Consider the following 25,277-nt stretch of genomic DNA (forward strand, 5'->3'; position numbering starts at 1 on the left):
TTGCTGCTCTACGGAAGGGGTGGTAAGGTGTGGTGCACCCCAATGGGAAATAAGACCAGAGAGTCAGTGTCTGCAGTAAACCAGGGTGCTTCTTTACTGGAGTAAATTCAATTACAAAACAATACAGGCGGGGCATAGGGCTGACTTCTCTAGTCTCCTCCCTGGCAGAAAAAAGCTTTGATACTGAGGAAAGGCCTGAGCTAGTTGTCCCTCTCTATCTCAGAAGGCTGGTACCCTGGTCCAAGGCTGGAGGCCTGCAATCTGTAGCTCAGTAGTCCGGATGGCTCCTTGGTTGCAGGGCTAGTGACCCATGGTCTGTGGTCAGCGTCCCCATTTCAGCATCTTCTAGTCCCTCATGGTGACTGGCACTGGTCCCTAACTGCAGAACACTAGGGGCTCTGAATACCCTACTTATATGCCATCTCTAGCTAGACTGCAACCTTCTAGTGGGAGAGGTGGAGTGGAGAAGCTCAGCACAAACAATTTCAAAGTTACCACTCCCGTCTGGTATAGACTTACGTTAGAGCTTCTATGATACTCAATGGCAATGACACGGCAGTTTTTCCAGACAAAAACAAGTTTCCAGGCATAATAACAGAGCTAAAACCAGACATTCAAAAGGTCAGAATGTCTGGGTTTGGTGGTAAACAACGTCTGGCTTTTACCTATAAAAAAAACATGCTTTTCTTTAAACTCTATGGCAGCTGTGGAAAATTACCAGCTTCTCATTCAAAGTCCTAACAGTCTCTCAGTATTCGTTAACCCTTTCCACAGAGCCTTGAATATATATATATATATATATATATATATATATCACATCATATAGCAGGCAGTTACATAGTGATAAACAGTATAAGTTAATCCTTTCAAGAGAGATAAAGTAAGAAGTTTTAATTTTGCATAGGGGTAATAGGCAAATGTCCACAAATGTCTAAACTTCAAAGTACCCTCTGCTCCAGGGCACTACACTTGTCTCTTAATACTTTGTAAATCCAAATGTTTCTTACCCCCCAATACACATACAATTGCACTCCATAAATCTTATTGATCTTTAATCATACCTCCAACCAGTATCTAAATAGTTTCAGGCATCTCCATAGTAAATGCACCAACTCTGCATACTCTTCTCCACACCTAGGGCATTAATCTGTGTCTTTTAGCCCATTTTTTTTTAAGAGTCCAGGTGAACGGTATAACTTGTGTAAAAGAAAAAATGGGAGACCCTGTATGAGGCTCTTAGTGACATCATCAACAGACTCCTTACTGTATTCCCCCATAACTGTCATTATCCCAATATCCCTTTCCCATTTTACTCTAGAGCTCAATTTCATACTGCACTGTTTTTCTATCAAACAAAAACGTATGGCAGCACACCATTACACATGCAAACAATAGAACTAAGAATTAGGGATTATTCTGGATTAAAGTGGTACAATATCTACTATACATTAAAAAAAATGGAAGCTCTGCACACATTTTTGATTAAACGTGTGTCGGGACCATCTTCCCATTTTCTTGCAGATTGTTTTTCTATCAATAATACCTTATACATCAAACATGTATCTAATTTTTGGTGGCATTCTGTACTCAGGAATCAGACTCACAATTTTGACAGGATTTGTGCAGGTTTATGAAAACCCTGCCTAAAAGTGGGTGTTTTGGTGATGTTCCTGATCATTTTGAGGGTGTTCCCTGCACAGAACTTAAATGTCTCTATTTTGGAACTTTAACAGGGTAATTTTTTCCAAACTGGTGTAAAGTAGAACTGGCTTAATTACCCATAGTAACCAATCAGATTCCACCTTTCATTTGCCAAAGGAGCTGTCAAAAATTAAAGGTGAAATCTGATTGGTTGCTATGGGCAACTAATTCAGTTCTACACCAGTTCGATAAATGATCCATAAATGATTCTAAGTATGTATGTGCCGTTTTGTGGCATCCATTACACACAGCAATGTAAATACTGGCATACCATCTGGCATTGTTCTGCTGTTGGTGAATGGTCACAGTTGTGATAGTAGCCTATTCTGGTGACTAAATAAATACACTTGTTTATGAATATGCATCAAAACAGCAAATGGGGAATCAATGAACAGTGGAAGCAATATGGGAAATTTAAAACCAGCCTGCTGTCGGGACCAAAGCATCTAAGAAATTGAGAATCATAGCTTAGGCACAAATAATGCAGACCTTACCAAAAGGATGTTTTTGGCTCAGTAGTATGTGTGGCTGCCTTCTTAAAGATAATAGAAGCAAAAAGGCATATACTTTGGAACATTAGCTATTACTGGCTCACGTGGGTCAACAAGCTTGGTGGTTACAGCAGTCTGATAAGAGGCGGCAGGCATATGGGCTACAGGCATATGTGGAGCAACAAGCTTATGGTTCAAAATGTATCTCTCAATGAGGGCACCGTCTTAGTCTGACTTAGCTTCCTGAAGAGGCACTCACCTTTCTCTCACTAGGAGTGAGTTTCTCCTAGCTTCCCTGGGTCTTGACACTCTGGATGAAGCCTCCTCTGGCTTGGCAGCAATGAAGATGGATTCATCTGCTTATTGGCCATGTCACATCTTATGGTGGTTCTGAATTATCTACACTGGCACTTTTAGATCACGCTATCTACTTTCTCTGGCTCTACAGGTCAAGATTTTTTCTTGTGACACACCCAGGTTGTGCACTATACAGACATCTCACATGCAGTGTTATGGCAGCTGGTTGCTGTCTGTATCCAGACCTGGCTGCTGCAAAGGTCTCTGGCTGCTCCATAGAGCGAGGGCTAGGAAGTCTCTGGCTGCCCTTATGGTCCAGGCTACCCACTCTACCGCAATGCTCAGCTGCTTCATTTTCCCTAACTAGCCGCTAAAGTGGTACACCTTTTTACTTTGTAACTCACCTCTACTTGCTAGCTTGCCACATGCAAGACTTGTATTGTCTAACAATTCTCTTCAGCTCTCCTACATCTGATTCTGACACAAGTCTCTGCACTTACTTCTATTTATGTCCGCTGAGGAGCGTTCTCACAAACACAAGCAGGATGCCAGTGAGACCTTCATGTTAACTTCTGTCTCAGCTCTCCCTATGCCAAGTAACCAGATAGTTAAGCATTAACTGCCATTAATGTACAGGGCATTGCCCACTAAGTTACAGTGTGTTTCTCACAATAGAACTGCATTTCACAAAATAAACAGTGCCATAGTTTGCAGTAACAATGAACATTCTGCCCAAACTATATGAATCCCAGTGTATCAGAATGATGTCACTGACTACCGTATATGCCGGTGTATAAGACGACTGGGCGTATAAGACGACCCCCAACTTTTACACTGAAAATATAGAGTTTGGGATATACTCGCCGTATAAGACTACCCCTTTTTCAACACACACCAAAGAAAAATTTAAAAAGCATTAGATCTGATTTCAATATGGTAATTTTAATTCAAATAAGTATGACATGCTGTTTGCATGCCATCCCTGCATCCCACCGCCATCCCTAGGTACCACCGCCATCCCATGGTATCACCACCATCCCTGCATCCCACCACCTTCCTTGTCCTCCCTCCCTGCCTCCCAGACCCTAAACATGTGTCACCTATACCCTGAACATGTTTTTGTTATGTTATTCTTCATATTCACATTCACATATGCACATCTGCGCCGCACTTAGATACGCCGCACGGAGATCTCGCACATGAGCGAGCGGCCGTGAGGATCCCGTGTATCCACGCTCGCCGCATGAAATCTCGCACATGCGTAGGAGCGAGATGCGAGCGGCCGGGAGGATGGCGGTACAAGGAGCATACAAGGTACAGAGCAGGGGGGAGGCATACAAGGTACAGAGCAGGGGGCGGTATACAAGGTACAGCGCAGGGGGGGCGTATGCCGTGGGTTACATCGCAGCTCTCAGCTGCTGGGGATACAAGGCAATAGCCCGGGCTCTCTCTGTTGATAATTCGGGCGTCCCGGCACTGCAGCGCCCGCCATACCCGGCGTCAGGGCCGGCCTTAGGTGTTCAGGCGCCCTGTGCGAGCTAACCTTGTGGCGCCCCCCCCCCCCCCCAAAAAAAAAAAAAAAACACTGCTTGTTGCTGGCTGACTATCCAACCAAGTAGTTACCAGCCCACACACCCCAAAGGCCGGTGTAATGTTATACTTCCCTACTTCGTGAGATTTCCCTACCCTCGTCACTTCCGGTCGCACCGGACATGACGTGAGGAGGTGTGAAGCGCCGCGCAGGCGCACAACGACAGGTTAGGGAAATTTCACAGCAGAGTGCGCATGCGCCAGGAGCCTCGCTGGTGGTTAGGGTAGGGAAAAACTATGGGCCAATGCGCAGGCGCAGTGATCGGATGGATGTTCTCAGCTGAACACCGGCCGACACTGCGCATGCACCGGGAGCCTCACCAGCGGTTAGGGAAGGGAAAAATGACGTACGGGCCAGTGCTTTTTCCCTACCCTAACCGCTGGTGAGGCTCCCAGCGCATGCGCAGTGTCGGCCGGTGTCCAGCTGAGAAAATTTGTTTCCAATGTAGTATTAATAACTAAACAATTAAATAATAAACATATTGCATTGTCTACTTACCACCAGGACAATAAGATGATCTGGACTCTGGCTGCAGTCTGGCTCTGGGGACTCCATTGTCACTCTCTTCTCCCCCCCTCCCTCCCCCCCTCTCCCTTGTCACTCTCATTATTCCCCCCCTCTCCCTTGTCACTCTCATTATTCCCCCCCCCTCTCCCTTGTCACTCTCATTATTCCACCCCCCTCCCTTGTCACTCTCATTATTCCCCCCCCCCTCTCCCTTGTCACTCTCAATATTTCCCTCCCCTTGTCACTCTCATTATTCCCCTCTCTCCCTCCCCCCTTGTCACTCTCATTATTTCCACTAAGTGAGCACTTCCTGTCAGTCCGGCCGGGTACAGGAAACAAAAGCTCCTGTACCGCGGATCGAACAGAGCTCGGCCACGCTACATTAACAGCACACAGCAGGCGCAGGCAGGATTCTTTAGAGCGGCAAGCGCTCAGCCTCAGCCGCTCAGGCGGAGCAGCATGAGGGGCACCGCCGGCCGCCCGAACTTATATAAGCAACTTTTTTTTTTTTAAACCGCAACGGGCGCCGGGCGCCCCCTGCTAAATACAGGGGAGGGGGAGATGGAGGGGGCGGGGGTCCCGCTACGAGGGAGAACACAAGTGCCGCCTCGCCTGCCGCATATTACATTGCGAGCTGTCGGCCGCCCGGCGCCCCTGTTGCTATGGCGCCCTGTGCGGCCGCACAGCCCGCACACCCCAAAGGCCGGCCCTGCCCGGCGTATAAGATGACCCCCCACTCTAGAAAATATTTTCTAGGGCTCAAAAGTCATCTTATACGCCGGTATATACGGTACTTATGTCTTCAGCAATACACATCCCACCATGATATCATGGCATACAGGACACATCATATCAGGCTACCCCAATGGTGTTTTTCAGCAGCATAAAGTACATATGTGTGGCATCACAGCATGGTGTATCAAATATGGGTGCAGTTACACAGCACATAAGTTATAATAGCATGCATAAACATAACATAAGCTTCCATGCCCACAGCAATAGTCACAAACAATTAAGCAGTTCAAATTGGGTGGTATTTGTCACATCAGAATGGTCAACGGTAAACCATAGCAATAAACTATTGAAAAGGATACAAATTTCTTTGTAAGATATGACTATGGAATCCCAGCTTAAAGTATAACTGTCATATATATATATTTTGGAGTATTGGATTGTGGTGATTAATATCACCTTGGTGGCCCTATTTAAAATTTTCACTGTGTATTCAATTACCCCTTAATTCCACATTTTTGTTCCCTGTACTGCCTACTTTTAGGGCTCTTTCACACTTGCGTTATTGTCTTCCGGCATAGAGTTCCGTCGTCGGGACTCTATGCCGGAAGAATACTGATCAGGATTATCCTAATGCATTCTGAATGGAGAGTAATCCGTTCAGGATGCATCAGGATGTCTTCAGTTCCGGTACGGAACGTTTTTTGGCCGGAGAAAATACCGCAGCATGCTGCGCTTTTTGCTCCGGCCAAAAATCCTGAAGACTTGCCGCAAGGCCGGATCCGGGATCAATGCCCATTGAAAGGCATTGATCCGGATCCGGCCTTAAGCTAAACGTCGTTTCGGCGCATTGCCGGACCCGACGTTTAGCTTTTTCTGAATAGTTACCATGGCTACCGGGACGCTAAAGTCCTGACAGCCATGGTAAGTGTAGCGGGGAGCGGGGGAGCAGTATACTTACCGTCCGTGCGGCTCCCCGGGCGCTCCAGAGTGACGTCAGGGCGCCCCAAGCGCATGGATCACGTGATCACATGGATCACGTCATCCATGCGCATGGGGCGCTCTGACGTCATTCTGGAGCGCCCGGGGAGCCGCACGGACTGTAAGTATACCGCTCCCCCGCTCCCCGCTACTACTATGGCAACCAGGACTTTAATAGCGTCCTGGGTGCCATAGTAACACTGAAAGCATTTGGAAGACGGTTCCGTCTTCAAATGCTTTCAGTACACTTGCGTTGTTACGGATCCGGCAGGCACCTCCGGCAACGGAAGTGCATGCCGGATCCCAACAACGCAAGTGTGAAAGAGGCCTTACTTGTGCTTAAAATAGGGTTGCTAGGCATGGTCCGTCTATCTGTTGAAGGACGGAGCACGCAGAAGCAGGCTGCGTGCAAGGTCACATTACTGGCAGCCAGGGACTGTAAGTAAATGATTAAAGCCAGGTCCTCCCCAGCAGCTGGTAACAGTGCCTGGGCTGTGTGCACTTCTCCCTGTACCTGCGCTTGGCAGATGCTCCCTCACTCAGCAGAGCTGGACAATGCAGAGTTGAACCAGCGCACAACAGGGAAGGGAGATCTGCCATCTGCTCAGTGTATAAATGAAAGCAACATGTGGTAAGAGGACCCCTTGGTCCACAACTAAGAGCTGAATCGAGGTCACTAACACTCAACAAGTACACACATCCACAGCATACACACAAATATATAGCATATACATACATACAGTGTACAGCATTTGCAAACACACATATATAGCATATACACATAGCATATACACACGTATGTAGCATATACACATACAGTATACAGAGTATATAAACACACATATAGACAGCATACACACACCATCATTCACACACACACACTATTTTTCAATAGTTACATGAGCTAGCTTCCGAAAGCACAGAATGTGTGTTACGTAATACACTATGCCATCCACTTACATACACCACAGACATCACTAACTTAATCACAGATAGTGATCACAACTCCGTTATCACACCTCAGAATGAATTTAGACCCAAGACCAGACACAAACCCCACAGTAAATACAGACTGCAGACAACAAAATAAGGACAGTCGCTAAAATAAACACAAAATAAATCCCAGCAGGCGTATCGTTTTTTCTTCAATGCTTTATTGATCCATACACAGATTGATCCATACACAGGACGCGTTTCAGCCCGTCCAGCCTTCCTCAACTTCCATCAAACGCATCCTGTGTATGGATCAATCTGTGTATAGATGAAAAATCGATACGCCTGCTGGGATTTATTTAGATTTTATAGTGGGAGCGATCCCTTCCCGTGCAAGCGATTTTACAAGGTAGTGAGCTGTCTTTCTTTTCTAGCTAAAATAAACGCAGACTAGAACCTGTCCATGGGTTGACATCCTATTCTATTTTTTTCTGGACAACTGATGGCCTAAATTTTTTATAGGCATACACCTGACACCACTTACAGCTTCAACATAATGCATTAAATCACAAAGATCCCAAGATTAAAGATGCTAGCCAGGGAAAAACAGAAACTGGCATCAGCTTGTTAAAAACTCCTGGTCAGTCTATTTAATTCAGACCCCTTCCTCAGAGCCCTGGTTGCAGAAAAGGTGGAACACCAGGTTTGCACAGTGCAATATATATTGGTATATGCATAGTGGAAGCTGGAAAAAAATGAATCAAGGGCTGCGTTTTTTATTCTGTCAGACACTACAGAGGACAGGAAAAAAACGTCCAATTGTGAACTGTAAATTTACAGATGGTTGGCAACCATGCTGTGCAGTGTCCATATATACAGAATAAGAGCAGATACTGAGGATTACACCCAGTATACAGGACAGGAGAAGTGGTACTGTGCAGTGTCCATGTATACAGAATAAGAGCAGATACTGAGAATCACACCCAGTATACAGGACAGGAGAAGTGGTACTGTGCAGTGTCCATATATACAGAATAAGAGCAGATACTGAGGATTACACCCAGTATACAGGACAGGAGAAGTGGTACTGTGCAGTGTCCATGTATACAGAATAAGAGCAGATACTGAGAATCACACCCAGTATACAGGACAGGAGAAGTGGTACTGTGCAGTGTATATATATACAGAATAAGAGCAGATATTGAGAATTACACCCAGTATACAGGACAGGAGAAGCAGTACTGTGCAGTGTCCATGTATACAGATTAAGAGCAGATATTGAGAATTACACCCAGTATACAGAACAGGAGAAGCGGTACTGTGCAGTGTCCATATATACAGAATAAGAGCAGATACTGAGGATTACACCCAGTATACAGGACAGGAGAAGCGGTACTGTGCAGTGTCCATATATACAGAATAAGAGCAGATACTGAGGATTACACCCAGTATACAGGACAGGAGAAGTGGTACTGTGCAGTGTCCATGTATACAGAATAAGAGCAGATGCTGAGAATTACACCCAGTATACAGGACAGAAGAAGTGGTACTGTGCAGTGTCCATATATACAGAATAAGAGCAGATACTGAGAATTACACCCAGTATACAGGACAGGAGAAGTGGTACTGTGCAGTGTTCACACACACAGAATAAGAGCAGATACTGAGAATTGCACTCAGTATACAGGACAGGAGAAGTGGTACTGTGCAGTGTCTCTCTCTCTCTCTCTCTCTCTCTCTCTCTCTATATATATATATATATATATATATATATATATATATATATATATTCTTTATCCCTGCATTGCCCTGAATACCGTTTTGTGACATAACTGTATTCAGGACTATGCCAGGAGTGCAAGGTTTGAGGCTAATTTGTCACCCGCTGCAGTCCTAGCAGAGTACAGTCCGAGTCCACCTATTCCCTTTGCCTCAAATGGCCCCTGCCCATTTGATTATGTGCCATGATTCATTGTTGACCCCATTTCATGATTTCAAGGGAGGGCAAATAGGAGTCTGCTCAGTTGAAGCATTTCTATCTACTTATTTAGCAAGAAGTTATTTGAAAAGATCTGTGATGGTGACAGATTTACTTTAAATCCACAACATGTTAAATGTTTTTTAATGTGCTTAACATATTTTTTGTTTTTTACATTGTTAATAGATTGCTTGAGTTAAATAAAGTAATTGAAAGCTGTAACCCAGAATTTCTGGGAAAACAGCACAAATGGTTGATTTAATTTGGCTATCTGAGCTATTCCCAAACCCCAGTACATTGGCAGCAAACAACACGAATTTAAATGATGCTGATCCTGTCTGCACTTTCTTTATTTAAATAAAACTTCCTGCAGTGAAATACTGTTTTAATCATGCTGGCACATGAACTATACCAGAGACAGATTGTGAGAACAAATAGAAAAGCATTCAATTCTAAACTAATATTAATGAATATGAATTAATACAAGTTCAGAGTCCCACACACCGCCTCATACTGACTCTCTTTTGTCTTAAGTGTCTGATTTTAAGCTGAATTCAAATAACAAAGAATGTGATTCAATTGTGTATTTTATATTTTGTAGCAATACAATATACCTGTATTATAAAGTATTGTTTGCCCAAAAACATTTTTTCATGTCTCTTTAGCATTTTGCAAATAGTATGAAGCCTTATGATAATATTGTTGTTTTACCTAAGTTATTAAGCATTTAGCTGGCAAGTCTCAGACATTGGGGCAGATTTATTAAAGCAACTCTTTGGTTTAAAAAAGTTACATATTACCAGTATATACAGTAACCTGCAATTTTTTACACCATAATTTGTGACTTTACACTTCTCACCATGTTTGAAAAGTGACTGTAAAAGGGGAGAGGCATAACATAAGAGGGCCTGGCCTCCCACTGACCACCGGATTTACTATAATTTACACCAGTAGCTGGCGTAATTGTATACCTGCACCATTTCCTAGCTGGCAGAGAATTCAAATTTGGCTAAGTAATAAAAATTTAAAATATAAAAAAGTAAGAAAAAGATGCATGACAACACAATAATGACAACACAATATTTTCAGAAATTGTCACAGTTCTGTTAATGCTGTAAATTTAACAGAATTTGCAGTTGACTCTGTGTCACAACACCAGAAGTCATTTACCAGCAAAGTTATATTTTTCTAAAACCTTTTAGCCTGTTTTGCAGAAAAGTATCTGACCCAATCCATATTTCACTGTTTAAAATAGTAAAAGTTTTTGTTGTTGTTGAAAAAAGCATTTATCTGAAGTGGTTGGCTTTCTTTGTAGACCACATCAGCTGGGCTGGCCATATCTGGAAATGTCCTGCTCTATGTAAGGGCAGCATAATAGCTGTGGGTCTGTACTCCTAGTTGTCAAAGCGCCACAATAAAATGTTGACCTATTTCTCTTCTTGGAGCACATAAAGAATACACAGGACAAATAATTCATGAATGTATTTATATGTAGATCAATGTGCCAATTTAACCACTAGGACTATGAATCAGCAGCTGTAAAGCTATTAAGTGGACAGATCTGCTTTAATGCCATAAGACAAGGCAAATGAACATCATCATTTTTGAATATGTTCTCGACTTATATGGGATGTCTACGTTATTTCCCTTGAGAATGAAGTAATCACAGGGCACCCTGCTGCTAGAACACAATGTACCTGTGGGAAAATCCAATAATTTTTCAATATTCCTGCAGTGCCACTGCAAGACAAATGAAGCATTACATGGTGCCCACTGAACTCAGTTGCTTGTACATTTCTTGCACAGACATTTTGGATCCTCCAGAGCAGGGTTGCCAACTGATTGTAAATTCACAGACAGTCCTTAAAAAATAGATTCCATTCATAGTGTCCATCAGAAAAAACCTTGTCCATGATTTTTGTTGTTGTATGCACTGTACATGAACAAACAGGACTTCTTGAGGCAAAAAGAGGTTGCCATGCTGAATGGACAGCTTTGACCTCCACCCATATTATCTTCTATGAATTATCAGAATTAGTTGCACGTTTGCATCGACTGATGAAGAGCATCTAATAGAATATACAAACAATTGTATTTTTCGCACAGTAATTCTTATAACATGGTTTAAAGACCTTTGCATTTACACAATTTTACTAGACCAGAAAAGGACAAAAAAAATCGCCAGTAAGAGAGGGCAGTGATTAAACTCTCACGGGTGGGACATCCTCATCAAACATTTATGTCGTATCTTGTGTATCTCTAATGTGGGACTATCCATTTAATGCCTCATTCACACATCAGTGTTTTGGTCAGTGATTTTGAGCCAAAACCAGGTGCGGCTCTAAACACTGAACAGGTGCAGATCTTTCCCTTATACCTTATGTCTGTGGAGGCTCCAATCCTGGTTTTGGTTCACAATCACTGATGGAAATCACTAACCAAAACACTGACGTGTGAATGAGGCATAACCCTGGTGTCTGTCTTAATTAATCTTGGGAATTGAGGTCTTTTGAGTTAGGTTTATTTTGGGGTATGGCTTATATAAATGGGTTAGGTATACATGATTTTTGGTTCAGTTGTCCAGCAAAAAGTCAAAGAGTAGGTTGCCCTGAAAGGAAACGCCCTCACGGTTACCTAAGAATTTCCACCAAAAATGGATATTTGAAAATGAGTTTTCTTACTGGAACAATACTTTTCTATTAAAATATCAGTACACAGTAAACAATAGCAATGCTCAGAACCTAGCAGGACGCCTTTATCCTTCTCAGACTCCAGTTCAGTAGTGATTCTGATTTAAGCTATAGACCCTAGTAGTATAACAGACTATTTGTAAAGAATGTGCTGCCTAACAACCCAACTGAAAAGACAGTGGGGCAGATTTACTATTGAAAATGTGCTTTGCATCACATTTCCCAACTGTTTTACACAAAGTTTTTTATGCCCCGTTCCATAACGGAGTCTGACTTCACAAGAAAGAGGCGTAGCTTCACTGGGAAGGAGGCATGACCTAAATTCAATTCGGTGTGGCAATAGGTATAGGTATGAAATTAGTCTGGACAGGTTTTTTTTTCATGCAAGGACACGTTTTTAGCACACTGTATTTTTGCCACACAGACAAAGCTCTGGCACAAGGACAAATTTTTGGCGCATGGATGGAATTCTAATGTAACTCTGGCACAGGATTTACAATACTCCAAATTTATAAAGGTCCATGTGCCAAAATAGTAAATTTGTCTAATATTTAAGGGGTTGTGCCATAAACAACTTTTTCCACTGAAGTGTATTTTAATTAATTACCCTAGCTTTTCTTTTTGGACAGTTTATTTATTTTTTCTTCTAATTTACCTCATTTGCAGTTTTCTCTTACCTCATAGTGGAACAACCCCTTTAGGACTGTGATTCACTTTCCTAGTGTAAAGTGTGACATTATTAGTAGACATCTCACTGTCCATCTCAAAGCTGGGTTTGCACCATGTTGATGTTAAAGAGAGAGAAAAGCAGATTAGCAGCATTCACCTGATACCATTCTTCATCCCAGTCTGCACTATTAATTAGATTTTTCTTAAAATACAGTGCCTTGCAAAAGTATTCACCCCTTGACTTTTTTCATATTTTGTTACATTACAGCCTTAAGTTCAATGTTTTGTTAATCTGAATTTTATGTGATGGATCAGAACACAATAGTCTAAGTTGGTAAGTGAAATGAGAAAAATATATAAAGAAAACTATTGTTTAGAAATAGAAAACAGAAAATTTGCATGTGCGTATGTATTCATCCCCTTTGTTAGGAAGCCCATAAAAAGCTCTAGTGCAATCAATTACCTTCAGAAGTCACATAATTAGTGAAATGATGTCCACCTGTGTGCAATCTAAGTGTCACATGATCTGTCATTACATATACACACCTTTTTTGAAAGGCCCCAGAGGCTGCAACACCTAAGCAAGAGGCATCACTAACCAAACACTGCCGTGAAGACCAAGGAGCTCTCCAAACAAGGGACAATGTTGTTGAGAAGTACAAGTCAGGGTTAGGTTATAAAAAAATATCCAAATCTTACATGATCCCCAGGAGCATCATCAAATCTATCATAACCAAATGTAAAGAACATGGCACAACAGCTAACCTGCAAAGAGACGGCCGCCCACCAAAACTCACGGACCAGGCAAGGAGGGCATTCATCTGAGAGGCAGCGCAGAGACCTAAGCTAACCCTGGAGGAGCTGCAGAGTTCCATAGCAGAGACTGGAGTATCTGTACATAGGACAACAATCAGCCGTACGCTCCATAGAGTTGGGGTTTATGGCAGAGTTGCCAGAAGAAAGCCATTACTTTCAGCTAAAAACAAGAAGGCACATTGTGAGTTTGCGAAAAAGGCATGTGGGAGACTCCCAAAATGTATAGAGGAAGGTGCTCTGGTCTGATAAGACTAAAATTGAACTTTTCGGCCATCAAAGAAAACGCTATGTCTGGTGCAAACCTAACACATCACATCACCCAAAGAACACTATCCCCACAGTGAAACATAGTGGTGGCAGCATCATGCGGTGGGGATGTTTTTCAGCAGCCGGGACTGTGAAACTGGTCAGAGTTGAGGGAAAGATGAATGGTGCTAAATGCAGGGATATTCTTGAGCAAAACCTGTACCACTCTGTGCGTGATTTGAGGCTAGGACGGAGAGAGACATAATAGAAGTGCATGTACCTTTACGATAGAAAAAGTGACCTCTCCCCAAAGAGGTGGCAGTATCAAAAGAATACTAGTGCAAAGAGAGGCATACTGGATTTTTAGATTAAAAACCAGATATCCCAGAGGCTTAAATTATAAGAAGGAATTGATGCACTTCTACTAACTCTCTTGTTTTCGGGTGCTATAGAATTACATTGATGTCACTATTCTTTGTTGTTTTTCCCTGCTCCCTGCTTTATGTCATGAAGTTTTTTGGTTGCCTCACATCAGGCTTTGTACACATGACACAGTCTCTCGGACTACTGAATTGGCACACGGCTTAAATCAGTTCTCCGATATTATAGATTGTATTGTTAATATGCATACAAGCATATATGTTTTTCTTTCCTTTTGTGTTTGATGCACTTTCACTATTAAAATCGTGGTTTCAATTTATCACATGTTAAGAGGCTTCAGTCACCATGTGGACTTCTGATCCAGCTTGATTACTTGGGCACCTGAGTTGTCTCCCCCCATTTAGGGGAGGAACCTTTCCTCCAGGTGCCTATATATACTTCCACGGATCAGAGTCTTACATGGAGTCATGAATAAAAACCAGAGAGTTCGAAACGCGTACACTGGGAATTACACTAATGGAGGTTGCACTACTGTACGAATAACTTATCACCGCAATAAAGGAACCGACGGCTCAAAATTGCTTTGGAGTGCTGGATTGCTTTTTCCTTTTTTTCTCCTGGTTTAAGGGGAAACCTGTTAATGTGTTGGAATGACCCAGTCAAAGCCCAGATCTCAATCCAATAGAAAATCTGTGGTCAGACTTAAAGATTGCTATTCACAAGTGCAAACCATCCAACTTGAAGGAGCTGGAGAAGTTCTGCAAGGAGAAATGGGCAAAAATCCCAGTGGTAAGATGTGGCAAGCTCATAGAGACTTATCCAAAGTGACTTGGAGCTGTGATTGCCGCAAAAGGTGGCTCTACAAAGTATTGACTTTAGGGGGGTGAATAGTTATGCACATTGACTTTTTCTGTTATTTTGTCCTATTTGTTGTTTGCTTCACAAAAAATAAATCTTCAAAGTTGTGGGCATGTTCTGTAAATTAAATTATGCAAATCCTCAAACAATCCATGTTAATTCCAGGTTGTGAGTCACCAAAATATGAAAAAAGTCAAGGGGGGTGAATACTTTTGCAAGGCACTATTGATTATAATAATTATAATAATAATTGATATAGTTATATATTACAATTTTTTTTAATTATGACAATCTCCCTTCTTAACGGAATTGTTTTTTTCATCATTAATTAATAATTACCAACATTTTTATTCTATAAGAAACATCCAATCTACTTTTCCAGCTGAACAAATTATGTTAAATCCCATATTAGTATTTGCTGGAGGAACCGTAATCCAGAATTAATTTTATAATGCTTTAAATAACAGTAATTTTCCACTATGTACATATAATGAACAGTGCTGGCATTTTACACAAAGCTAATTTCTTATAATACTGTGCCAGGGGAAACAAAAATCTTTACAGTATATGAGTAACTTTATGCAAAGTCATTTCTTCCTACAGCAATCACATCTGTAGATTTCATTCATTATGCAGTCATCAATCAGCTCATTTTCCTGTTCTGATCTTCCAAAATAATTCTTCTGCTCTTACATTATTTATTATGTGGTTTGGTCATAAGGCAGAATAATTATCTGCAGCAATGCAAACAGCAAAAATACTGAAACACAAAATACTGGGTATGCTTCTTTTTTCACAGTTAAATACATTTTGGATTTGTGACAATATTACTCTTTAGTAAATGTAATAATTATTACATAATTATAATCCATTAATCTATTAAAAAGATGAAATTGATGACAGCTAATTAAAACATGCTAAGCAGACATGGTCTAAAATTTACATAAATGGAGGGCACACAACTTTCATGGGACTTCATATTATTTAATTGGTTTCATATTTAACCTTCACGTTTCAATGATTCTTTTTCTTAGATTCGGTCTGGAAAAGCAGTTTCTTCTAAAGACAGATGCACATGCTTTTAAAAACTGAAACTCCAATTGGGAGCCATAAAAAAAATAAAAGTAGCTAATCATAGGGTTTACCAGGCCCAGGAGTCAGAGGCTATATGTGGTTACTAAGATTAGCCAAAGTGGACGGTTTTAACAGTCCATTTTTCATGCTGAATACTTTCCCTTTTGACTCCATTAGTTGGTCTAAACTGTCTGAGATATGTTGATAGAAGTCACCTGGTGAGGGATTGTGTCTATACCTTATTTTCTGTTCTTGTTGCCCGCATATATAGTTAATTTAGTTAGCTAAATTAACAATGCTAGAATGCTTTGATCTAACAATTTGAAAGCATGCATAGGACAACCACATTTTATGAAGCACAGGCCACTGTCTAGGGTACCACATGGTTGACAGTTGCCTTTACATTTGTTCCTAACTCTAATTAGAAAGTTGTGGCTGATAATGTTGTATGACTAGAGATAAGTCCATTTCTTAAAATTTGACCTGGCCTCGGACACCTGATTTAGGTGGGGACAGGGCACTTTATAAATGGAATGTATTATTTGTTTTTATGCTTTTATTAGAATTTTTGCTATTTTTCTTACCGGCAGAGGGAACATTTATTGTCTGAAAAGATCTTCGTAGTGGGACCCCGAATAACTAGTATTGTGGGTGAGAGAGATTGGCATTCTCTCGCCAAAACTGAATTTTCTTAACAGACATTCCATAACAAATTATGTCCAACATTAGCATATTAAAAGTGGTCAGAAGTAGCTGTTATTGATTTTTCACACAATTTCATAAAATTTATGTGTGAGTTTAGGAAGTTGTTAGTTATAAGTTGTATTATTTTTCACAATAATAAAATATAGGCTAATAATAAAATACACAATAATAAAAGACATGCTAATATAAATAATTGTTTGCATAAAAATGTTTCACATGGTTTAATATAACAGATTGATGTTATAGAGAAATGTATGGATTACAGATGTCATGTGAAATGCTTCAAAACAAAGAGATTGTCTTAGATTGTAAAACCTTCAGGTCATGTGATGGATGTCTTAAATGTCTGACCCTTGTAGCCCATGTGGTAAATATGAGGGTTTTAGTATTAAAATTCTAGTTGCTATTTCAGATGTTTATTCTGGGAAAGCAGCTGACTGGAGAAACTAAGTTCACACATTGTCTAAGTCTTTCTCTTTATATAATGTAATCTTTCATAAATAATTTAGATAGGACCAGTAGACTGAATAGTCTAAATGCAGGTCAGATTGGTGATATTGAAGTGGGCACCTTTTAGACATCACACAATATTTACATTGATTTTCTTTGCAAATTATTAATAAAACATGAAAAGATAATTATTTTACAATTTTTAAAGCCAATGTGTAAGATGTAATTAAGTAAATACTTAAAAGGGTTTACCAGGATTTTACATTAGTGGCTTATATTTAAGATACGCTTTTAATGTGAGTTGAGGATAAGCAGAACATATGAGCAGTGGTTCCCACCATTGTGCAAATCACATAGCAAAACACACCCTTGCATCTGTGTCTGTGGAGTGGTATAGTTTATGTGTTACTGTCGCTTCATTCACTCTCAGTGGTCAGATCCCTACCAATCAGATACTTATACGTATCTGATTGCTTCTTATAAGGTCTTATAGTAGAACAATCGACAGTATTATATCTCCATAGGAGAATGACTATCGAGCATTGTGACATGTTACACAGCAAACTCAGCATTTGCTAAAATGATTCCTGCCAAAGCAAGAATTGGTCCAAAGGTTGCATACTTGTGAAATTTTAGTCCATTCTAACAAATTGCGGTACAAGACCGATTCAAGGGCATGCTACAGATTTTCAAATCTTGTGTAGTTGCAGTGACTTTCCACCACTCATATACTGTACATGGACTTACAGTAGACACTCCAGTTCTCAAACAGTATACAAGTAGGTCATCAGAGATAAATTACCAAAATATTTAAACAGTGATGAAAACAGAAGCCTTTAAAATCTTTTGATTTTAGCATGTATTTGGCTGTTTGTTAATGAGTAATACAATTTCAGAATTGTTTGTTGCTTTGGTTTTCAAACAAACTAAGAAGCAACATACCTTGGCCTCTATCAAGAAGTTTAAGTAAAATAGCAGCTTTTCAGTGTTTTTCTTTAGACTGATGTTGTAGCTATAAAAGTACATATTGTAGAGTAGAGGATAAAGGGCATAGTCAAGGATCAAAAGAACTCAGCAGAGACACAATAAATCACAGAATCAAGTTGAATCTTTGTTTCTTTCATACTGTGTGTTTTTTCTGCCTTATAAGACAAAATGTTCTTTTTGTTACTCTTAGATACCACTGCTGCTCTAAGAGAAAATTAAGATGTTCGTAGATTCTCAGAACCTTTTTTTTTTTTAATGTGTTTTCTACAGTAAAAGGCAATTAATGCAACCGATGTAGTACATTATGTTCCTGAGTGAAAGCAGGCATTACCATACTTTCTGTTTAATCTGGCTGAAAATGTATTTTCTAAAAATATTTATTTGCATTAAATTACAGGTTTAGCTATAATGAATTTTCGAAAAGTTATCATTTTGAGAGAATCTTGGAAATATATTTTGTTCGGATTCAAAACATATCAGGGCAAGAGCTACATAGAATTTCATGCTCTTAGGAGACACTCTCAATATCCCACACTTACTAATGTGATTGCGCCTATAATTTGTTGTATTTTTGGTGCAAAATATCACATCAAAATGTTATACCTAATTTTGAAGCAAATGTGGCAAAAAAAAAATCCACCACCCCTTGCTCAACAGAATGAAAAGAAGTGGTGCTTAGGAGAAAGGGGAAGATACAAGGGATAATGACTAAGTGTTGTTTTGTCAGATGGAGGCAGTATTGGAACAATAGCTAACGGGGGAATCTTAATTAATATATTACAATATTACAATCTGTTAAATGAATTGTCTTCTTCTGCAGCAAATAATAGAGATTGCTAAACCAGCACAAGCACCTTTCCCAGTACCACTTGAAGAAGGGATACCCTGTGAAATATATTCCAAATTCCTATCACCACCAGTTCCTAAAGAAGACACAGAACCAGTTGAGGTATGCTTTATTTGTGTTACTTGTGTTACATATGAGCTGTCTATCGTATATCTGTAAAGCAAAGTGTTTTGAACTTGTGAGGGTTATTTCCAATAACATTATGTTCTAATACAAAGTTTACAAGCTCTCTGTACATATGCTTTTAGGATATCAGATGAATAGTGGACTTGGGTTGCCCATTCTTCATATATACTGAACAAATGGAAGTGCAATTTTAGAGGAGTCTACCCATCATATCAAGTGATGGCATACCAATAGCATATACCATTATGTATTAATCATGGGGGTCTAAGTGCTGGAGCTGCTTCACCATGTTTCCCTGCTTCCATGCCCCTTTCACTTCAATGCTGATGTGTGTCAGTTTGCTGCACATTGGTACCTAGGATGATGCCATAAAATTGTGTGCTGTCAATTCATATTTAATTGACATTGGAAATATACTTCCAAAAATATTTTATGTATCAATAGTACAAGAAGAATAAACAGAAAGAAGAAACTTTGTAATATATCTTATTACAGGAAAATGCCTCTTTTTCAACTTATAAAATACTTCTTCTCCATCCTGCCTCCTGCACTGATAATTCACTCTCAATTCACTGGTAAAAATCTGTCATGAGAGAGGCACAGGCACGGCGGGACTGAGGACAAGTGAGTGTTTATTTTTTTAAAGGGCCACAATCTAGGAACATTAGGGTTTTCAGCTCCTAGGCCGGACAACCCCATAAAATGTTAATTTTTCATTCACTGAGACTTAATGTAATCACTTAGGATTTCATATGTTTAAAATTAATGAAAGAAAAGAATAAGTGAATCAAATCTTCTATAATATACAGCTTAAATCCTAATTATTCTATGAGTTGCAGCACAGCGCTACAGCAGATAGAATTTTACAGTGTGTCAAATGGTGTAATTATTCAGGCAACCTTTATTACCCCCAATTTAGATGTCTTTTCTTTATATTTCATAAATGGACTTTTATGTGATAAAGGTTAACACCGACAGAATAAGACAGAAATACAAAGGAAATTACCGACATGTCAGTTATGAGTGTAAAAATAATCAGAATACATCTGCAGGCATTTGGCTTATTTAATACAAATGTGTATATTATGTATACAAATGCAGTCAAGTAAAAAAACTAAAATATTTTTCCGAAAAATAAAGTGAAGTGAATAGTTGCTATCGGCTGAGGAATGTTTATTTAAAGGGACATTCTTTACATGTTAGAAAGTTCCCTTGACAATGAGCTGATCATAAAGTGATCCCCCAGGGATTCAGTTGTAATCTGTGAGGAAACCTTGAAGTAGGTGTTCAATATTCCTGCACTGCCACCACAGGGGAAATTTATGCAATATCATTCACATCAATAGTCTGTGTGTGTAATGCTATTAATTTCTTTCTTCAGTCTCCTGTCTACCTTGTAGGTCTACTCCAAAGGGGGAAGTTCATAGGTATAATAAGTTTTGCTGCACAAGGTGCCATCTTGCTCACACATCAAAAACCATAACTAAATGCATGTGGTTCAATTAAAGAGAAGCAATTTCTACAACACTAGAAGAGCGGTTAAAAAAAAAAAAACTGCTCCAACTTGCTCACTTCACTGGCGATTGTCATCTTCAAACGGTTTAAAAATTGTAAATCCTACTGCGAAGAGCTTTATATTGTAGGACCCAGACCTACATTTTGATGCATAGTATGTCTCTGAAATATTAAAAACTAAGGCACAGTCGCAGTTTAGAAATTGCCCTTCAAATTTGAGGTGGCTAGAGTGGAGTTTTAATGAATGTCAATGGGCGGCGTGAGTTGCAAACAAATGGTCATATTGTGAAAACTATCAGGACTATGGCTTAGTCGTGGACATTTTTAGTGGCAGCAGGGATAGCTGAATGTATTGATATAAGATTTTGTATAGGTGTGCTTGAAAATGAGGGAGTGGTGGCAGTTTACATATCATGTCCTGATTTTTCAGCTCACACTCTAGCTTTTGTCAGCTCCAACTCTAGTTTTGAACATTCCGCCATTCATTCCTATAGGACCAATTTCACCACAAAAACGCTGATATTTTGTGAACCATTTGGCGAAACGTTCCACAAAGTAATAGCACACCAATCGGGAACAATCTGCACGTTTCGGTATATTACTGTCTATGTAGTGTAAAAACTGTGGGAGCAGTTAGGGTGGTAAATTTGGCTATAATAAGAATATATATGTGAGATAACAGTAAGTGGTCTTGCCATGCAAGAACATTTAACAATGAATAGGGAGATCTCTGGATTCATGTGAGGTACAGAGCTGGTTCTAGCTTTATTAGATAAGGTTGTCATGTACTAGATTATGTAACATTTAAATTTTTTACATTATCCATGGCATAACCCCTTTAAGGAAAATCTGCCTCAAAACCTCCTCAAAAAACAAAATGGGAACCTATCCTAACTATACATGTAACTGTAGAAAACTGCTTGGTGACACTGCAACTTTTGTAGGGCTACAAATTAATTTAAACTTTTAATTGATCTACAGTTCCAACAATACATTAGGTTTAATGCAATCTTGTTGACTGTGACTGTCATTTAATAGTTTAAAACAATTAGTGGTGTTACAAAAAATTACAGTGTAGCTCAGGCTTTAAAAGGGTTTTCCAAGATTTAAACACTGATAATTAGAGTTGAGCGAACACCTAGATGTTCGGGTTCGAGAAGTTCGGCCGAACTTCCCGGAAATGTTCGGGTTCGGGATCCGAACCCGATCCGAACTTCGTTCCGAACCCCATTGAAGTCAATGGGGACCCGAACTTTTGGGCACTAAAAAGGCTGTAAAACAGCCCAGGAAAGAGCTAGAGGGCTGCAAAAGGCAGCAACATGTAGGTAAATCCCCTGCAAACAAATGTGGATAGGGAAATTAATTAAAATAAAAATTAAAAAAATAAAAATGAACCAATATCAATTGGACAGAGGTCCCATAGCAGAGAATCTGGCTTCACGTCAGCAGAGAATCAGTCTCTTCATGCCATAGCAAAAAATCTGGCTTCATGTCAGCAGAGAATCAGTCTCTTTATGCCATAGCAGAGAATCTGGCTTCATGTCAGCGCAGAATCAGTCTTCATGTCATAGCAGAGAATCAGGCTTCACGTCACCCACCACTGGAACAGGCCACTGTCACACATTTAGGCCCCGGCACCCAGACAGAGGAGAGGTTCATTCAACTTTGGGTTGCCCCGCAATATAATGGTAAAATGAAATTAAAAATAGTATTGAATGAGGAAGTGCCCTGGAGTAGAATAATATATTGTTAAGGGGAGGTAGTTAATATCTAATCTGCACAAGGGATGGACAGGTCCTGTGGGATCCATGCCTGGTTCATTTTTATGAACGTCAGCTTGTCCACATTGGCTGTAGACAGGCGGCTGCGTTTGTCTGTAATAACGCCCCCTGCCGTGCTGAATACACGTTCAGACAAAACGCTGGCCGCCGGGCAGGCCAGCACCTCCAAGGCATAAAAGGCTAGCTCTGGCCACGTGGACAATTTGAAGACCCAGAAGTTGAATGGGGCCGAACCATCAGTCAGTACGTGGAGGGGTGTGCACAGGTACTGTTCCACCATGTTAGTGAAATGTTGCCTCCTGCTAACACGTTCCGTATCAGGTGGTGGTGCAGTTAGCTGTGGCGTGGTGACAAAACTTTTCCACATCTCTGCCATGCTAACCCTGCCCTCAGAGGAGCTGGCCGTGACACAGCTGCGTTGGCGACCTCTTGCTCCTCCTCTGACTTCGCCTTGGGCTTCCACTGGTTCCCCTGTGACATTTGGGAATGCTCTCAGTAGCGCGTCTACCAACGTGCGCTTGTACTCGCGCATCTTCCTATCACGCTCCAGTGTAGGAAGTAAGGTGGGCACATTGTCTTTGTACCGGGGATCCAGCAGGGTGGCAACCCAGTATTCCGCACACGTTAAAATGTGGGCAACTCTGCTGTCGTTGCGCAGGCACTGCAGCATGTAGTCGCTCATGTGTGCCAGGCTGCCCAGAGGTAAGGACAAGCTGTCCTCTGTGGGAGGCGTATCGTCATCGTCCTGTGTTTCCCCCCAGCCACGCACCAGTGATGGGCCCGAGCTGCTTTGGGTGCCACCCCGCTGTGAACATGCTTCATCCTCATCCTCCTCCACCTCCTCCTCATCCTCGTCCTCCTCGTCCTCTAGTAGTGGGCCCTGTCTGGCCACATTTGTACCTGGCCTCTGGTGTTGCAAAAAACTTCCCTCTGAGTCACTTCGAAGAGACTGGCCTGAAAGTGCTAAAAATGACCCCTCTTCCTCCTCTTCCTCCTGGGCCACCTCCTCTTCCATCATCGCCCTAAGTGTTTTCTCAAGGAGACATAGAAGTGGTATTGTAACGCTGATAACGGCGTCATCGCCACTGGCCATGTTGGTGGAGTACTCGAAACAGCGCAACAGGGCACACAGGTCTCGCATGGAGGCCCAGTCATTGGTGGTGAAGTGTGTCTGATCCGCAGTGCGACTGACCCGTGCATGCTGCAGCTGAAACTCCACTATGGCCTGCTGCTGCTCGCACAGTCTGTCCAGCATATGCAAGGTGGAGTTCCACCTGGTGGGTATGTCGCATATGAGGCGGTGAGCGGGAAGGCCGAAGTTACGCTGTAGCGCAGACAGGCGAGCAGCGGCAGGGTGTGAACGCCGGAAGCGCGAACAGACGGCCCGCACTTTATGCAGCAGCTCTGACTTGTCGGGGTAGTTGCGAATGAACTTCTGCACCACCAAATTCAGCACATGCGCCAGGCAAGGGATGTGCGTCAAACCGGCTAGTCCCAGAGCTGCAACGAGATTTCGCCCATTATCACACACCACCAGGCCGGGCTTGAGGCTCACCGGCAGCAACCACTCGTCGGTCTGTTGTTCTATACCCCTCCACAACTCCTGTGCGGTGTGGGGCCTGTCCCCCAAACATATGAGTTTCAGAATGGCCTGCTGACGTTTACCCCGTGCTGTGCTGAAGTTGGTGGTGAAGGTGTGTGGCTGACTGGATGAGCAGGTGGAAGAAGAGGAGGAGGAAGCTGAGTAGGAGGCAGGAGGCAAAGAATGTTGCCCTGCGATCCTTGGCGGCGGAAGGACGTGCGCCAAACAGCTCTCCGCCTGGGGCCCAGCCGCCACTACATTTACCCAGTGTGCAGTTAGGGAGATATAGCGTCCCTGGCCGTGCTTACTGGTCTATGTATCTGTGGTTAGGTGGACCTTGCCACAGATGGCGTTGCGCAGTGCACACTTGATTTTATCGGACACTTGTTTGTGCAGGGAAAGCACGGCTCTCTTGGAGAAGTAGTGGCGGCTGGGAACAACATACTGTGGGACAGCATACGACATGAGCTGTTTGAAGCTGTGTGTGTCCACCAGCCTAAATGACAGCATTTCATAGGCCAGTAGTTTAGAAATGCTGGCATTCAGGGCCAGGGATCGAGGGTGGCTAGGTGGGAATTTACGCTTTCTCTCAAATGTTTGTGAGATGGAGAGCTGAACGCTGCCGTGTGACATGGTTGAGATGCTTGATGACGCAGGTGGTGGTGTTGGTGGTACATCCCATGTTTGCTGGGCAGCAGGTGCCAACGTTCCTCCAGAGGCGGAGGAAGAGGCCGAGGCGGCGGCAGCAGCAGAAGAGGCCGAGGCAGCAGCAGCAGAAGAGGTAGCAGGGGGAGCCTGAGTGACTTCTTTGTTTTTAAGGTGTTTACTCCACTGCAGTTCATGCTTTGCATGCAGGTGCCTGGTCATGCAGGTTGTGCTAAGGTTCAGAACGTTAATGCCTCGCTTCAGGCTCTGATGGCACAGCGTGCAAACCACTCGGGTCTTGTCGTCAGCACATTGTTTGAAGAAGTGCCATGCCAGGGAACTCCTTGAAGCTGCCTTTGGGGTGCTCGGTCCCAGATGGCGGCGGTCAGTAGCAGGCGGAGTCTCTTGGCGGCGGGTGTTCTGATTTTGCCCACTGCTCCCTCTTTTGCTACGCTGTTGGCTCGGTCTCACCACTGCCTCTTCCTCCGAACTGTGAAAGTCAGTGGCACGACCTTTATTCCATGTGGGGTCTAGGACCTCATCGTCCCCTGCATCGTCTTCCACCCAGTCTTGATCCCTGACCTCCTGTTCAGTCTGCACACTGCAGAAAGACGCAGCAGTTGGCACCTGTGTTTCGTCATCATCAGAGACGTGCTGAGGTGGTATTCCCATGTCCTCATCATCAGGAAAAATA

General features: G+C 41.9%; 1 protein-coding gene across 1 annotated transcript in view; it reads left to right on the forward strand.

Annotated features, from left to right (window-relative positions):
- Positions 1 to 25,277, forward strand: part of CABCOCO1 (ciliary associated calcium binding coiled-coil 1) — a 99,743-nt gene that overhangs the window by 48,579 nt on the left and 25,887 nt on the right. The window contains exon 6 of the mRNA XM_040437333.1: positions 18,908 to 19,036. Coding sequence (XP_040293267.1) covers positions 18,908 to 19,036 — 129 coding nt within the window. The remainder of the gene's footprint in view (positions 1 to 18,907; positions 19,037 to 25,277) is intronic.

This window comes from Bufo bufo, chromosome 6, assembly GCF_905171765.1.
Source record: "Bufo bufo chromosome 6, aBufBuf1.1, whole genome shotgun sequence".
In the NCBI taxonomy this organism is placed as follows: Eukaryota; Metazoa; Chordata; class Amphibia; order Anura; family Bufonidae; genus Bufo; species Bufo bufo.